This window comes from Scyliorhinus torazame, unplaced genomic scaffold, assembly GCF_047496885.1.
Source record: "Scyliorhinus torazame isolate Kashiwa2021f unplaced genomic scaffold, sScyTor2.1 scaffold_721, whole genome shotgun sequence".
Classification (NCBI taxonomy): domain Eukaryota; kingdom Metazoa; phylum Chordata; class Chondrichthyes; order Carcharhiniformes; family Scyliorhinidae; genus Scyliorhinus; species Scyliorhinus torazame.
Window position 1 is genome coordinate 50510 of NW_027308448.1, and position 17055 is coordinate 67564.

Genomic DNA, 17055 nt, shown 5'->3' on the forward strand with positions numbered 1-17055 from the left:
ATAAATTTGTCAGGCATGATTTACCCTTCACGAAGCCGGGCAGACCCAGCTTGATTCCACTCTGTATGCTTAAATGCTCAGCTGTTAATGTCCCTGGCCTATAGTTACCTGTTTTTGATTCCCTCCCTTTTCAATAAGGGTGTTACATTGGCAGTTTCCCAATCCTCTTGGGGTAAGGTGGGAGGAGCCTGGAGTGGAGTTTGTACACCAGCACAGAACAGGCCTGTTTCCCTGCTGTACACTTTCTGAAACTTTCGAATCCAATAACCGTAAATTCTCAGGGTAAAGGCTTGTGTCCACCTCAGCTCCGAGCTGGGAAACCGGACAGATCCCAAACAAATGGAAACCTTTAAAATCCAACAAAAACACATTTCTCCCACATCTAACCCGCGGTTCCATTGTCTCCGGAATTCCCCATTTTATTGACATTTATTGTACATTTTCTGCCGATCCCAATCCGCGGGAACCGTCCGTCTCTGTCCTCCTGCCCTCGGCTGAAGACGTCTCCGCTCAGAGATTCGTCTCCCTCAGCTGCTTAGTGAGAGGTTTCTCCCCCCGAGAGATCTTCGTCAAGTGGACCGTCAATGACAAGCAGGTGAATCCCGGGAACTACAAGAACACCGAGGTGATGGCGGAGAACGGCAATAGCTCCTTCTTCATGTACAGCCTGTTATCCATTGCAGCGGAGGAGTGGGCCAGCGGCGCTTCTTACTCCTGTGTGGTGGGACATGAAGCCATCCCCTTGAAGATCATCAACAGAACGGTTGATAAATCCAGCGGTAACCCCAGTTTTGTGAACATTTCCCTCGCTCTGATGGACACCGTTAATTCATGTCAATAATGAGTATCTATTGGTTATATTTGCAACTAAAATAAAAATAATAAAGGTGTTTTCCTCCAATTGTGATTTAAATGCACAGCCACTTAATTAATGGAGCTTCCACTTTGCTAAGGTCAGATCTGTTCAATGAGACCCGGATTTCTACAGGTCTGGTCCCCAAGTCTCATACAACCAGTGCTCCCAGCTCAGATACACCCTGGGTTAGAGACAGAGCAAAACTCATTCATTCCAGGATTCAGCAAAATATCTTCATTGACTTTCCTCCCGCTGAGGAGAAATCGGATACTTTCCCATTTCAGACAAACAAACACATCATATTTAGATCTCGGTGTTCCTGCTTCTCTCATTGTCCATCCCATTAAAATTAATGTCAGCTTTAAGTTGCTGCATCACACCCACTGGGAACTGAATTGAGGGTCACACAGAAACACAGACCAATAATCCCTAGTCAAAGAGAGGGGAAAGGGAAATTGTTAATCCACTGTCTCCCCACTTCCCCAACAAAGAGAGGTGGGTGGGCATTATTTAATCCACTGTACCCACACTTCCCCAACAAAGAGAGCAAAGGGGCAATACTGACCCATTTTACCTCCACTTTCCCGACCAAAAGAGGAGGAAGGTGATGAGTGAACTTTCTGTATCTCCACCTCCAGCAGGGAGAACCCAAAGGCAATTTGCTGAGCTGACCAGAGAGAGGGACATTATTAACTCAATATCTTCCCAGTCCCCAAGCAGGGAGTTTGGAAGTAAACGGTTCTCTAGACTAAGAACTCAGTTACTGACATTACAAGACGGCACTTAGCTTACTGGCTGAAGGGTTTAAAAGGCCATAATGATAAAGATGTCTGAAAGTATCTATTTGTGCAACATAATTGTTTTAGCACTCTTGTTCGTCCTATCAGTATGCTAAAACCGATTCCCCATAATCCAAACCCAGACTGGTGATTGAATTCGCCCTGGGTTTTCACTGTTCTCTCCTGAGGCACCTCCTTGTATTTTTGCATTCGGTCACCTGATGTCAGCTTGCAACTCACAGAAAACACATTTATAAGCAGAAAGTTCAACATATTCTACATCGGTATCAATAATACCCACAAATGGCAACGCTACAGGCATCTGATACAAATACACAGACAGATTAAGACACAAACACTACACATACATGCACACAGACCCACACACGCTCACACGTAGACACAAACACACACATAGACACACATAGAAACACATGCATAAACATACACCCAGGCATAACGAACCACACATATTTTGACACAAAAACACACGCAAAAATTCACAAACATGCACCTAAACACAAGAAAGCACATGTTTATACACACGTGCACATACACACACACATCCACACACACAAGCGGGTACACAAATGTACACAGACACATACAACCACATGTCCACACAGATACACAAACATATGAAACGAGACAAGCAGATTGACAGAAGAATATGGAACACAAATATAACCAATAACATATACATTAGCAGAATTTCACGATGACAGAAATATTTCCATTCAAACAGAGACAATAATCCACGTTAGCACACTAATCAGGTGGACACATATTAGCATACACTTACACTCATTAACACGAACACACATGAATACACAGAGAGTCATCAATACACATCAATAGATAGTTATAAACAACCATCAACGCTCAAATAGCACTGCTGCCTCACAGCGCCAGAAACCCGGGTTCAATTCCAGCCTTGGGGGATTGTCGGTGTGGAGTTTCCACATTGTCCCGTGTCCGTGTTTCCTCCGCGTGCTCCGGTTTCCTCCCACAGTCCAAGGATGTGCAGGTTAGGTGGATTGGCCATGCTATATTACCCCTTAGTGCCCACAACGTTAGGTGGGGTTACGAGGTTCTGGAGATAGGGCAGGGGCAGGCGTCCAGGTAGAGTGCTCTTTCGGAGGGTCGGTGCAGACTGAATGGGCCGAATGGCCTCGTTCGGAACAGTAGGGATTTTACGATAATGATTCTATGATGAAACACACGCATCAACAAACACACAAACGCATTTATCCAGACACAAACATTAAGACACTGACATGCATGTTGAACGTATAAAGACACATTAACACTTTCATTACTGGGCAGTGAAGTATAAACTTATATACAGTAGGGATTAATATATAAACATAGACTTCAACACACAAACACACACAATAAAACACTCATACATACAGATTAACAGAAGATAAACAAAGTTCACAGACAGGCGCTGACACACAAATACACAGATCAATACTCATTGACACATGAACACACAATGACACTTACAAAGACATCGGGACACACAAAAGAAGAGTAAAGCAAAACACGAATTTCGCATCTACACAGACACAAAAGATAAAGAACAAACACAAACGGCAGGCAATGGCGGCACGGTGGCATAGTGGTTAGCACTGCTGCCTCACGCCACCATGGACCTGGGGTTGATCCCGCTCCTGGGTCTCTGTCCCAGTGGAGTTTCTCCGTGACCCGTGGGTCTCACCCCACAACCCAAAGATGTGCAGGAGAGGTGGATTGGCCACGCTACCTTGCCCCTTACTTGGAAGAAACAAGTCACAGAGATCGATTTCTGAGTGTCACAAACTCAACAGTAGATATGCAATGACAAATATATTAAAGAATGAATTAGCAGCGGGAGAAAATGAAGCGAGAATATTAAAAATATATCCTGGATTAATAAACAATCTGATTATATTTATTTGCTCTATCCTCGTAGATACCACAGACCACACCTGGACTGAAGACTATGAGGATGATAACGGGAACATCTGGACAACCGCTTCCACATTCATCACCCTGTTCTTCCTGAGCATGTCCTACAGCGCTGCAGTCACTCTGGTGAAGGTGAGAAGATTCAATCCACTCACACTTCAAACTGACAGAAGCCCGTTTCAAAAATCTCTAAATGTTTGATTGATTAAAAACTCTAACATCAATGTCCCAGATTATAAACATCTGCTTCGTAATTTTCTCTCTCTTTTGCAGATCAAATGATCGGTTGACTTTCGGACGCTGTAGATTTTCCTCAACTGTTTATTGTGATGTGCGTGTGACACAAATACAATACCTCCTCTTGGTGACTCTCACAGTAAAATTCTCTCAGTTTATTATTCTGCATCTGTAACTGAGACAATCATGGACAGTATTTCTGTTTTTCAGTTTGAAATGTACGAGGTAATTTTGGCTGTAATGTAATTGTAGCTAATAATTTCTCTCAATGTCATGTCTAAATAAGTAACTTATCTCGTACCTTATTTACAACAGTTGCCTTCCCTTTATGTTGAGCTCCTGTTCTCTCTTTCTGATGTCTGTTACAGTTGTACATACATTTGGCAGCTCAGAGGGCATGTGTTCTGTTCTCAGTGTGACCCTCAATCGTTATGTTCCCTTTTGTTAATTCAAAATAAGCTTTTCTGTAATATTTTCTCTGAAATTGTAATAAATATTGAATGAAAAATTAAGAAAATAAGACTTTGCCGAACTCCTTTCTCTCAGGTCCTTCGGGAGCGCTCCATTTCCCCGATTATATAGTTTTCTCCCCTTTCCCAGACAGATATTTCTCACCAGTCCCGTCTGGGATGTTACTGAACTCATGGCCCCTCAGTGAAAGCGCCACTGCGCCACCAAGCGGCCCATCCGGGTAAAGCCAACTTCACCTTTGCCTTATTTTGGTAAACTCCAGAGACAGAATGCCAGCTAAAGAATTCCAGATTCACTGCCCTCTGAGAGAAGAAATGTCTCCTCATCTCGGTCCTAAATTTGAGATCCCTTACTCTGAGATTATGCCCTTTGGTCTTAGACTCTCCCACAAGAGGAAACAAGATGATTTTTCAGGCTGTGTAACTGGTTAAAGCTCTTTCCACAGTCAGTTCACTGGATCACTCCCACTCAGGTGTGTGTGTGTCTCGGGGCTTTTCCAGTCACACTGATGTTTGAAATATCTTCCCACAGTCAGAACAGACAAGCACATTGACAGTTTGTGATATTTAGATCCTAATGAATTGAGTGACTGTCAGATCTCGATGTTATATTTGGTTCGAGTTGCCAGGCTGCCAATCCTCCCGTTCTAATGCCTGAAAAAGAAGTTTACAAAAATTATCATTTTAAGAATAGGATAGAAATTCACAACAGATCATTCTAGTTTCTATCGAACCTTCTTTCCTCTCTTGCTTTTCCCAAGCATGTGGTCCAGTCAAAATAAAAGACCCAAATCAGCTAGAAGTCCCAACAAAAGTGTTGGGAACCTTCCTAACTGAACCAGAATATTGTTCCCAGTGTCTCTGAAACACTCTGTCCGCTGAGGTGTCCACTGGTTGTGGAAGGTGTCAAACATTCTGGTGGATAGCGCATGCTCCCTCTGCAGGGCCATTGGGAATAGACAAGACCACAGAACAGCGGTCGGCAGCCAGAGTAACCACCCATCCGCCTCCATAATAATATTAATAATAATCTTTATTGTCACAAGTAGCCTTACATTAACACTGCAATGAAGTTACTGTGAAAAGTCCCTAGCCACCACACTCCGGCGCATATTTGGGTACATAGAGGGGGAATTCAGAATGTCCAATTCACCCAACAGCATGTCTTTCGGGACTTGTGGAAGGAAACCGGAGCACCCGGAGGAAACCCACAGGGAGAACTTGCAGACTCCACACAGACAGTGATCCAAGCTTGGCATCGAACCTGGGACCTTGGAGTTGTGAAGCAACAGTGCTAACAGTGCAGGGGCTGTTTAGCACAGGGCTAAATCACTGGCTCTGAAAGCAGACCAAGGCAGGCCAGCAGCGCGGTTCAATTCCAGTACCAGCCTCCCCGAACAGGTACTGGAATGTGGCGACTAGGGGCTTTTCACAGCAACTTCATTTGAAGCCTACTTGTGACAATAAGTGATTTTCGTTTTAATTTCATTACCACTGTGCTACCGTCCCGCCCACACCACCCAGCTACAATGCACTGTTTTAATAACACCCAAGAGTAGATTCAGGATGTCACGCTCAGCACAAGGATACTAGATATTATAGACTGTAAGATCCACAAACTTTGTCATGATGGCTGCAACTTAACAGGTTATTATGGACATTAAACTGTGGGTAATATTCGATTCTGTGACCAATATTTAATTAAACACGGTCCCGAATAAGGAAACTTTGCAGCCACCTGCGAAGTTTAAATGTCTCGTTGTGTCAGGATGAACCAGCATTTGAGGAGCATGAAATCTCTGGACTGTCGGTCTCCAAGAGCCATATTGAACACCGGAGAATGAGCTCGAATTTGGACAGAGATAAGCGTGAGTGAGCATCGTAAACTGCTATTGTATCGGGTGTTCTGGGTCTCAGAGTTTTAACCCTGCAGTTAATTGTCAGGGATGCAGTATAATAAACCCTGAACAAAGCAAATGTGTGTGTGAGAAGCACCTGACGCACCAGGAACCTGCTGAACCAGCAGAGCTGAATGTTTTCCAGTGCAGCCACAGTACTGTACTTATTCCAGCTTCCAAGTCCACCTGAGAACCAACCTCCGAGCTATTCATCTACAAGAAGCTTCAGAGACTCATGAGAATTATTTGTTTCTAAAAACGCTTCACTCCAACTAAAGGATTAGCTCAATAACAAGACAACAGACCTGCAGCAATATAAAGACTGCAGTCTACATTCCATTTTCATCATTACAGCTTCAACTTGATCTGTATCTAATTTCTGTTCATGTGTCAGTGAGTGTGAATAAGACAGACTGAGATGTTCAAACATCCAGGGAAATTGTGTGACAATAAATAACCATCTTCGGTTTAAAAATCACCAGTCAGCCTGCTGCTGAAATGTATTTTAAATAAAGAAAGATCACTCTGAGGGTAAGAAAATATCACACAAACATCCCGATAATGAACTGGAAAGGATCATGAAATGTAATCAAACGCTGTATAACCGCCTTCAGGTAACTATACAGAGGCTGCAGCCTCTCACACTGAATGTCTACGTGATCCACAGACACCTCCAGGCCACAAACATCAAATTCAGTTTGGGAGTGGGTGAAATTTTTTGGAACCTGTTTACCAAAGACCAACTCTGCAGGCGCTAGGACCCGGCTGGAGAACAGAAACCTTCAGGCCCCGCCTACTAACTGTTGCATCGCCAAGACGCTAGCGCATGCGCTCTGCTTCCCCAAGATGGCGGCTGTGAACCAGGGCCTGGTCCCGGGAGAGAGCTGACCGGCGGTGATGTGACCTGAGGATCACCACACCTCAGGCAAGGGGCCAGGTTGGGATGGCGGTGCCTTCAGGAATAACTGGGAAGGTGATGTTTGGTCAGTTGCTGCAGTCTGTGTAGTGAAGGTGCTGTCACAGTGGTGTGAGGTGAGGAAGTACAGGATTATCACCCAGCAATGATCAATTAAGGGGAATGTAAATCCAGCTCAGGCTGCTTTCAGATTGGAAAGGGAGCTAAGGTGTGTCCTCAGAGCTGGTGAATGTTGTGGCTTTGGCACTTTCTCTGTAAAGTCCTTCTCGTTCATTCCCTCTCTTTACAGCACGGATAGAGGCCATTTGGCCCATTCATAATAATCTTTATTATTGTCACAAGTAGGCTTACATTAACACTGCAATGAAGTTACTGTGAAAATCCCCCAGTCGCCACACTCCGGCGCCTGTTCGGGCACACAGAGGGAGAATTCAGAATGTCCAATTCACCTACTAAGCTCATCGTTCGGGACTTGTGGGAGGAAACCGGAGCACCCAGAGGAAACACACGCAGACACAGGGAGAATGAGCAGACTCCACACAGACAGCGAACCAAGCTCGGAATCGAACCTGGATCCCTGGTGCTGTGAAGCAGCAGTGCTAACCACTATGCTACCGTGCCGCCCAGTAAGTTTATTAGATTACTAGCTCTGGATGAATTGTGTCCCAGGATGCTGTTGGAGGCGAGTGAGAGATTGCAGAGACTCGGACCCAAAGTTTTAACCACAAATTAGGCCTGTTTTTGCTGGAATTTAGACATTTAAGGTGTGATCTAATTGATGTATTTAAGATATTAACAGGGAAAGACAGGGTAGATAAAGATCAACTATTTCCACTGGTTGGAGATTCTAAAATTAGGGATCATTGTCTAAAAATTAGGGCTAGACCGTTCTGGAGAGATGTTCGGAAGAACATCTTCACACACAGGGTGGGAGAGGTTTGGAACTCTCTCCCACACACAGCAGGTGAAGCTGGATCAGTTGTTAAGTTTAAATCGGAGGTAGAGTTTTGTTAAGCAAAGATATTCAGGGATATGGAGTTAGGTCACAGATCAGCCATGATCTCACTAAATGGCAGGACAGATGCGAGGGGATGAATGGCCTACTCCTGTCCCTGTGTGTATTTCTGTGATTCTGAAATTCAGACAACGATACCATGATAGGGCGAAGAGTCCTGATTAGCACCTGAGTTAGTTCGAGCTGCAAACCATCCCTTCAGATCCTTGCCCTTCATGGATTTCATGAAGGCCAAGGTAATAGTTGGATTATTGAAAGACTTGACGGAGTTGTTGGATACCATTTTTCGGGTCTCAGGATAACGCACAACGTAATTCACGCCGCACAGCCTTGCGTTGCCTTTGAACCTCATCGAGGCCTCGACGCTTCGTTTGTGTTGCTGCCGAAATTCCTGGAAGAAGTAAATCCTCACTCCTTCCTGCAGCCAGGTTCCACCTCATCGTTCCCTCTCCAGGACATTCTCTCAAGTTGTGGAAGCGAATGATTACAGGCCTGGGATGAAAACTATCCCTCGGCCTCAAAGACCGATGCTCCCTTTCTAATTTGGAACGCCCAGGCTTCACATCCAGCTCGAGAAAACGTGGCAGTCAATCCTCTAAGAACCTAACGGGAGTCTTACTCTCCACACTAAATGGACAGAAAATATCATAATTTATGGGCAGCACAGTAGCACAGTGGTAGATCCAGGGTCCCAGGTTCGATTCCCAGCTTGGGTCACTATCTGTGCGGAGTCTGCACATTCTCCCCGTGTCTGCGTGGGTTTCCGCCGGGTGCTCAAGTTTCCTCGCACAGTCCAAAGATGTGCAGGTTCGGTGGATTGGCCACGATAAATTGCCCTCCGTGCCCAAATAAAAGGTTAGGTGGGGTTACGGGGATGGGGTGGAGGTATGGGCTTGGGTGGGGTGCTGTTTCCAAGGCGCAGACTCGATGGGCCGAGTGGCCTCCTGCACTGTAAATTCTATGATGACCATCTGACAGGCCAATGACTCAGATGTTCTTTCTCCGAACCTCAGTTCTCCAGGACCTCCGCCAGCCACTCGGCTGGTTTTCAAAGGATTGAATTCGACGGAAGCATCTTGCTGAATGTTCAGGATTCTCTCCTCCGGACCATCGAGCCTCTTCATGGCGTTTTGGAGCTGGGCCTCATGAGCTCACAGATATTGAGTCAGCACACTCCGCCTCTGGTCAGTAACACGGATAATGTTGACAGTCATCATTTTTGCCGCCTCCCAGAGAGCCCCAGAGAGCGTGGGGTCGAGAGACCTCCTAGCGGTCGAGAGACCTCCTGAGGGTCAGGCCGCCATGTTGAAAAGGCGGCTCCATTCCCACTGAATCCACCTGTGCTGTTTTATCAATGCATTTCTTCACTTTTTCCAGCATAATCCTACCAATCCGAACCCTGAAATCTTCCAGGGACACGATAACGAATATGAATTCAAGGATTAGGTAGATGAGTGCCAGGCAATCAGGATAAGTGTCAGATTGTAGGTTAGTGGCACCAGAACCTGTGGAAAAGCAGCTACTCCCGCACCTGTATCGCATGCCTGACACCTCCCCACTCCCAGTCAGAAATCTGATTGATGAGGATGTTGAGTGTTATGCGGAACTTGCAGGTAAATGGAGAGAAAGCTGAGATGAGAAGGGATTTCTTTACTCGACGATGTGGTGAAGATTTGGTATTCTCTATCCCCGAGGATTCTGGAGCTTCAGTCATCAAATATTTTCAAGACACAGACTGATCGGTTTCTAGATATTGAAGATGTCGAGGGATATGAGGGATAGTGTGGGAAAACGGTGCTGAGGTAGATTAGCCAATGGTCCCATTGAATGGATCAGGCTCGATGGGCCGAATGGTCGACTGCAGCTCACATTTGTTATGATCTCCTGGACAGGAAGCTGTGAGCTTGGATTTGTTAATCAACCTGAATCAGCACCTTCAGGAGAATTAGGAGGGTCAATATGAGATACAGCAGAGTGAGATTGGAGGGAATGTGTGGTATGGACATTTACAGCTTTCGGGGAATAAGAGAGAGGAAAAAAAGTGACATAGAAACTAGAATTGTCTGTTCTGAGTTTCTATCCTGTACTGACAGTGATGAATTTTGGAAATTGTTTTTACAGGATATTAGACGAGGAGGAATTACAGACAGAAATCTCAAACATTACGTCTCGATCTGACAGTCACTTCTTTCCTTAGAACCTGGATATCATCGGGCTTTGAATCTAGAAGGAGAAATGTTTCCCCGAACAGTCAGCTAAATATTTCAACCATCAGTGTGACAGGAAAAGCACCGAGACCCACACAACACACACCCGAGTGAGAGAGTTCCAGTGAACTGACTGTGGAAACATCAGTGTGACTGGAAAAACACCAAGACCCACACAACACACACCCGAGTGGGGGTGTTCCAGTGAACTGACTGAGGAAAGAGCTTTAACCAGTGACACAATCTGAAAAACATCACAATATTCAGAGCGGGGAGGGACCGTACTCGTGTTGTGGACGAGGCTTCAACTGATTGTCCTGCCTGGAGAGACGTCAGGAGACCCAAAACATGGAGAAACCGTGGAAATGTGGGGACTGTGGGAAGGGATTCAAAGCCCCATCTCTGCTGGAGCTTCATCGACGCAGTCACACTGGAGAGAGGCCATTCAGCTGCTCTCAGTGTGGGAAGGGATTCACTCAGTTATCTCACCTGCAGACACACCAGCGAGTTCACACTGGGGAGAGGCCATTCACCTGCTCTCAGTGTGGGAAAGGATTTGCACATTTATCCACCCTGCAGTCACACCAGCGAGTTCACACTGGGGACAAGCCATTCACCTGCTCTCAGTGTGGGAAGGGATTCACTCGGTTATCTCACCTGCAGACACACCAGCGAGTTCACACTGGGGAGAGGCCATTCACCTGCTCTCAGTGTGGGAAGGGATTCACTCAGTTATCTCACCTGCAGATACACCAGCGAGTTCACACTGGGGAGAGGCCATTCACCTGCTCTCAGTGTGGGAAAGGATTTACTCTATTATCCAACCGGCGGAGACACCAGCGAGTTCACACTGGGGAGAGGCCATCCACTTCTCAATGTGAGACGTGATTGCATGTTTCATTGGACTTGCTGTGACACCAACAATTTCATAATCGATTACAGGGCTTGGATTCTGCTGTTATTGTTTCTGCTCTACACCCAGGACTGCATTTTGTTAATTCTGACAGGTGGTCAGTGGGATGGTCGGAGGGTTTCTTTATGCTGGACTGGCCGGTCTCACCACCTTGCCTCCAGTGGGCTGATTCTCTTTGAGCCTGGTTGCTAAAACCTGGCTTCAAAATTGCACAAGGATCACAGAGTGAAAGGATGTTTGGAAGTTTGAAGATATTTAGTTTCCATTTCTGTTTCAAACCCCCCAAAGCATGCTTCGTTGCCATGGAGATGGGCCCTGGTGGTTACATGGTTACTTTGTTTAAGTTATCTGGGTGTCCCTGACAGAAGGAAACTATCAGGTTATCAGCGTCAAGTTGCCTGAGGTGGACTAGGAAACTGATTGGTACAGGGAATACCTAATATTTAAGGAATTATTACATATTTATCAGGGGTCGGTTAGCTCAGTTGGCTGCACGGCTGGTTTGTGTTGCAGAGCAAGGCCAACAAAGAGGATTCAACTCCCATACTGGCTGAGTTTATTCATGAAGGCCTCGCCTTCTCAACCAGGCCCCTTGCCTGAGGTGTGTTGACCCTCAGGTTAAATCACCTCCAGTCAGCTCTCTCTCTGTCAAAGGTGAGAGCAGCTTATGGACCTCTGGGATTTTTGCAACTTTTATTTCACATATACACAACAAATATAGATTCCTTTCAGGAACAAAAATCCAACAGGAAAAGTGATGCAACCGTGACTAACAAGAAAAGTTAAAGATTCCATGAGATCCATTAGAATTCAGCAAAGGAGGACCAAGAAACTGATGAGAGCAAACTGGCGAGAAACATAAAAACCGACTGGAAAAGCTTCTGCAGGAATGTGAAAAGGAAAAGATTAGCAAAGACCAATGTGGGTCCATTTCAGGCAGAGACAGGAGAGTTTAGAATGGGGAATGAGGAAATGCAGAGAAACTAAACAATGTCTGTCTTCACAGAGGAAGATACAGAAATTGTCCCCAAAACACCAGAGAACCAAGGGACTGGTGGAGATGAGTATTGGTGAAGAAGTTGTACTGGAGAAATGAATGGGGTTATAGAACAATACAGCGCAGTACAGGCCCTTCGGTCCACGATGTTGCACCGAAACAAAAGTCTTCTAACCTACACTATACCTTTATCATCCATATGTTTATCCAATAAACTTTTAAATGCCCTCAATGTTGGCGAGTTCACTACTGTAGCAGGTAGGGCATTCCACGGCCTCACTACTCTTTGCGTAAAGAACCTACCTCTGACCTCTGTCCTATATCTATTACCCCTCAGTTTAAAGCTATGTCCCCTCGTGCCAGCCATTTCCATCCGCGGGAGAAGGCTCTCACTGTCCACCCTATCCAACCCCCTGATCATTTTGTATGCCTCTATTAAGTCTCCTCTTAACCTTCTTCTCTCCAACGAAAACAACCTCAAGTCCATCAGCCTTTCCTCATAAGATTTTCCCTCCATACCAGGCAACATCCTGGTAAATCTCCTCTGCACCCGCTCCAAAGCCTCCACGTCCTTCCTATAATGTGGTGACCAGAACTGTACGCAATACTCCAAATGCGGCCGTACCAGAGTTCTGTACAGCTGCAACTTGACCTCCTGACTCCGGAACTCAATCCCTCTACCAATAAAGGCCAACACTCCATAGGCCTTCTTCACAACCCTATCAACCTGGGTGGCAACTTTCAGGGATCTATGCACATGGACACCTAGATCCCTCTGCTCATCCACACTTTCAAGAACTTTACCATTAGCCAAATATTCCACATTCCTGTTATTCCTTCCAAAGTGAATCACCTCACACTTCTCTACATTAAACTCCATTTGCCACCTCTCAGCCCAGCTCTGCAGCTTATCTATATCCCTCTGTAACCTGCTACATCCTTCCACACTATCGACAACACCACCGACTTTAGTATCGTCTGCAAATTTACTCACCCACCCTTCTGCACCTTCCTCTAGGTCATTGATAAAAATGACAAACAGCAACGGCCCCAGAACAGATCCTTGTGGTACTCCACTTGTGACTGAACTCCATTCTGAACATTTCCCATCAACCACCACCCTCTGTCTTCTTTCAGCTAGCCAATTTCTGATCCACATCTCTCAATCACCCTCAATCCCCAGCCTCCGTATTTTCTGCAATAGCCTACCGTGGGGAACCTTATCAAACGCTTTGCTGAAATCCATATACACCACATCAACTGCTCTACCCTCGTCTACCTGTTCAGTCACCTTCTCAAAGAACTCGATAAGGTTTGTGAGGCATGACCTACCCTTCACAAAGCCATGCTGACTATCCCTGATCATATTATTCCTATCTAAATGATTATAAATCTTGTCTCTTATAATCCCCTCCAAGACTTTACCCACTACAGACGTGAGGCTCACCGGTCTATAGTTGCCGGGGTTGTCTCTGCTCCCCTTTTTGAACAAAGGGACCACATTTGCTATCCTCCAGTCCTCTGGCACTATTCCTGTAGCCAATGATGACATAAAAATCAAAGCCAATGGTCCAGCAATCTCTTCCCTGGCCTCCCAGAGAATCCTAGGATAAATCCCATCAGGTCCCGGGGACTTATCTATTTTCAGCCTGTCCAGAATTGCCAACACCTCTTCCCTACGTACCTCAATGCCATCTAATCTATTTACCTGGAGCTCAGCATTCTCTTCCACAACATTATCTTTTTCCTGAGTGAATACTGACGAAAAATATTCATTTAGTATCTCGCCTATCTCTTCAGACTCTACACACAACTTCCCATCCCTGTCCTTGACTGGTCCTACTCTTTCCCTAGTCATTCGCTTATTCCTGACATACCTATAGAAAGCTTTTGGGTTTTCCTTGATCCTTCCTGCCAAATACTTTTCATGTCCCCTCCTTGCTCGTCTTAGCTCTCTCTTTAGATCCTTCCTAGCTACCTTGTAACTATCCATCGCCCCTACTGAAACTTCACACCTCATCTTCACATAGGCCTCCTTCTTCCTCTTAACAAGAGATTCCACTTCTTTGTTAAACCACGGTTCCCTCGCTCGGCACCTTCCTCCCTGTCTGACCGGTACATACTTATCAAGAACACGCAGTAGCTGATCCTTGAACAAGCTCCACTTATCCAGTGTGTCCAACACTTGCAGCCTACTTCTCCACCTTATCCCCCCCAAGTCACGTCTAATGGCATCATAATTTCCCTTCCCCCAGCTATAACTCTTGCCCTGCGGTGTCTACTTATCCCTTTCCATCCTTAACGTAAACGTCACCGAATTGTGGTCACTGTCCCCAAAGTGCTCTCCTACCTCCAAATCCAACACCTGGCCTGGTTCATTACCCAAAACCAAATCCAACGTGGCCTCGCCTCTTGTTGGCCTGTCAACAAACTGTGTCAGGAAACCCTCCTGCACACACTGTACAAAAAAACGACCCAATTAATGTACTCAAACTATATCTTTTCCAGTCAATATTTGGAAAGTTAAAGTCTCCCATAATAACTACCCTGTTACTTTCGCTCTTATCCAGGATCATCCTCGCCACCCTTTCCTCTACATCCCTAGAACTATTTGGAGGCCTATAGAAGACTCCCAACAGTGTGACCTCTCCTTTCCTGTTTCTAACCTCAGCCCATACTACCTCGGAAGATGAGTCCCCATCTAGCATCCTCTCCGCCACCGTAATACTGCTCTTGACTAGCAGCGCCACACCTCCCCCTCTTTTGCCTCCTTCTCTGAGCTTACTAAAACACCAAACCCCGGAACCTGCAACATCCATTCCTGTCCCTGCTCTATCCATGTCTCCGAAATGGCCACAACATCGAAGTCCCAGGTACCAACCCATGCTGCCAGTTCCCCTACCTTATTTCGTATACTCCTGGCATTGAAGTAGACACACTTCAAACCACCTACCTGAACACTGGCCCCCTCCTGCGACGTCAAATCTGAGCTCCTGACCTCTATACTCTCATTCTCCCTTACCCTAAAACTACAATCCAGGTTCCCATGCCCCTGCTGCATTAGTTTAAACCCCCCCATAGAGCACTAACAAATCTCCCCCCCCCAGGATATTTGTGCCCCTCAGGTTCAGATGTAGACCATCCTGTCTGTAGAGGTCCCACCTTCCCCAGAAAGAGCCCCAGTTATCCAGGGGTTGAAAGTGAATAAATCCCCAAAAGCTGATGATCTACATCCCAGAGTGTTCAACGAGGTGGCTGGAGAGATCTCTATTTCTCATTCTAAATTCTCCTGACTCTATCTGGAACAGACAAACCTTTGTCTGAGCCAAACGTTTCCTTTTTATGTAGCCACAGAAGCTTTAACAGTCAATCTTTATGTATTTTGCCAATTCACATTCTATTCTATTCTCCCTTTGTTTCTCAGTGTCTTGGTTGAAGTACTGAAGTAAATCCTCGGGCAATGAATCATCACTTTGAACAGGTTCTGAGACAATTAAATTTCGACTTCCAAGACAGATTAACTATAATCGTGGAGTGTGATTGTCGGTTATGTAAAAGGGGAAAGTTCTATTTTATAGTTTATGTGTAGGTTTCCAAGTTAAAGTAGCTTCTAGTTTGTTTGTTTGTTGTATTAAAAGTCATAAAACTTGAAGTCCCGTTGTGTGATCCTTTAATTTGTTGACTGGGGATTTGAATTTTTTATAAGAAGTTGCTGAACTTTATGGGGGTCCAAATCCACAAGTTTTGTCTTCCTATTTGACCCTCTGGCACCTTTCTGTCTCTATTGCTCATGTCACTGACAGCCAGTTGATGGAGCTGAGGGCTGAATTTAGCTGAGAATGACGGGACCTGTGCCACATTGGGAAACTGCCACATTGGGTGTCGCTAATAGAGACAGGAAGGTGCTGGAGGACCGGCTGGGAACTGCACCAACAACCAATCGGGGTTCAGGGGCGAGGGTGACCGGTGCTGATGGTGATGTTACCCCCCGGGTTCAGTGCCCCCTTGTCCAAAGTGGGGAGTCATGGGAACAGGGTACAGAGGAGTCGAAGGGAAACCATTTGGGACCAGAATATTGTTAACATTCTGTTACTCTGGTTATCTTTGATCCTCAAGTAATTTTCTGTTAGTTTTTTTTAACCATGTTCTATTTCGTCAATAATCTTTTAACAGGAAAATATTTGAATTTGTTGGACATTTCCTGATTAAATCTGTTCACTTTCAGGAAAGTGGGTGAGAGGTTAACAGAAAATGAGTCCCTCTAAGGTAATTGGCAAAGGAGCCGGAGGGGTAGAGGGGATTTGAATTTTCTTTTGACAGTGTTTGAAAATGGGTTCAGGGAATCAATCGTGACTGACTAATTTATCAATGTTCTCTGAGGAAGTAACAAGGGATGTCAATAAAGGAGAACCTGTAGATGTGCTTTGTCTGGATTTGCAGAAGGTATTTCCCAAGGAGCCACATCAAAGATTATTACACAAAATATGAGCTCATGGTGTGGGGGCAACACATCAGCATGGATAGAGGATTGGTTAGCTAACAGGAAGCAGCCAGTAGGTATAAATGGGTCATTTCTGGGTGGGTAAGATGTGACAAGTGGAATGTCACCAGGATCAGTGCTGGGCTCTCACCCATTTACAATCTATATGAATGTGTTGGATGACGGGATTGAATGGCGGCTAAATTTTCTGATGCTTAAAGACGGGTATGAAAGTAATTTGTGAGGTGGATTTAAGGAGTCTGCAAAGGACTACAAATATGTTAAGTGAGTGGGCAAATGACAAATGGAGCATAACTTTGGAAAATGTGAATTG

At 45.4% G+C, this 17055-nt stretch overlaps 1 protein-coding gene and 1 long non-coding RNA gene across 2 annotated transcripts in view; both read left to right on the forward strand.

Moving 5' to 3' along the window:
- Positions 1–3593: 3593 nt before the first annotated feature.
- On the forward strand, positions 3594–4333 carry LOC140406622 (uncharacterized). Its single transcript, XR_011939211.1, has 2 exons — positions 3594–3720; positions 3862–4333. It is a non-coding gene; the product is annotated as an uncharacterized lncRNA (long non-coding RNA).
- Positions 4334–7271: 2938 nt separating this feature from the next.
- The window catches only part of LOC140406621 (uncharacterized), a 34903-nt gene continuing 25119 nt past the window's right edge, over positions 7272–17055 (forward strand). The window contains exons 1-2 of the mRNA XM_072494624.1: positions 7272–7735; positions 10246–11191. Of these exons, the coding sequence (XP_072350725.1) occupies positions 10680–11191 (512 nt within the window). The 5' untranslated portion in view covers positions 7272–7735; positions 10246–10679. The remainder of the gene's footprint in view (positions 7736–10245; positions 11192–17055) is intronic.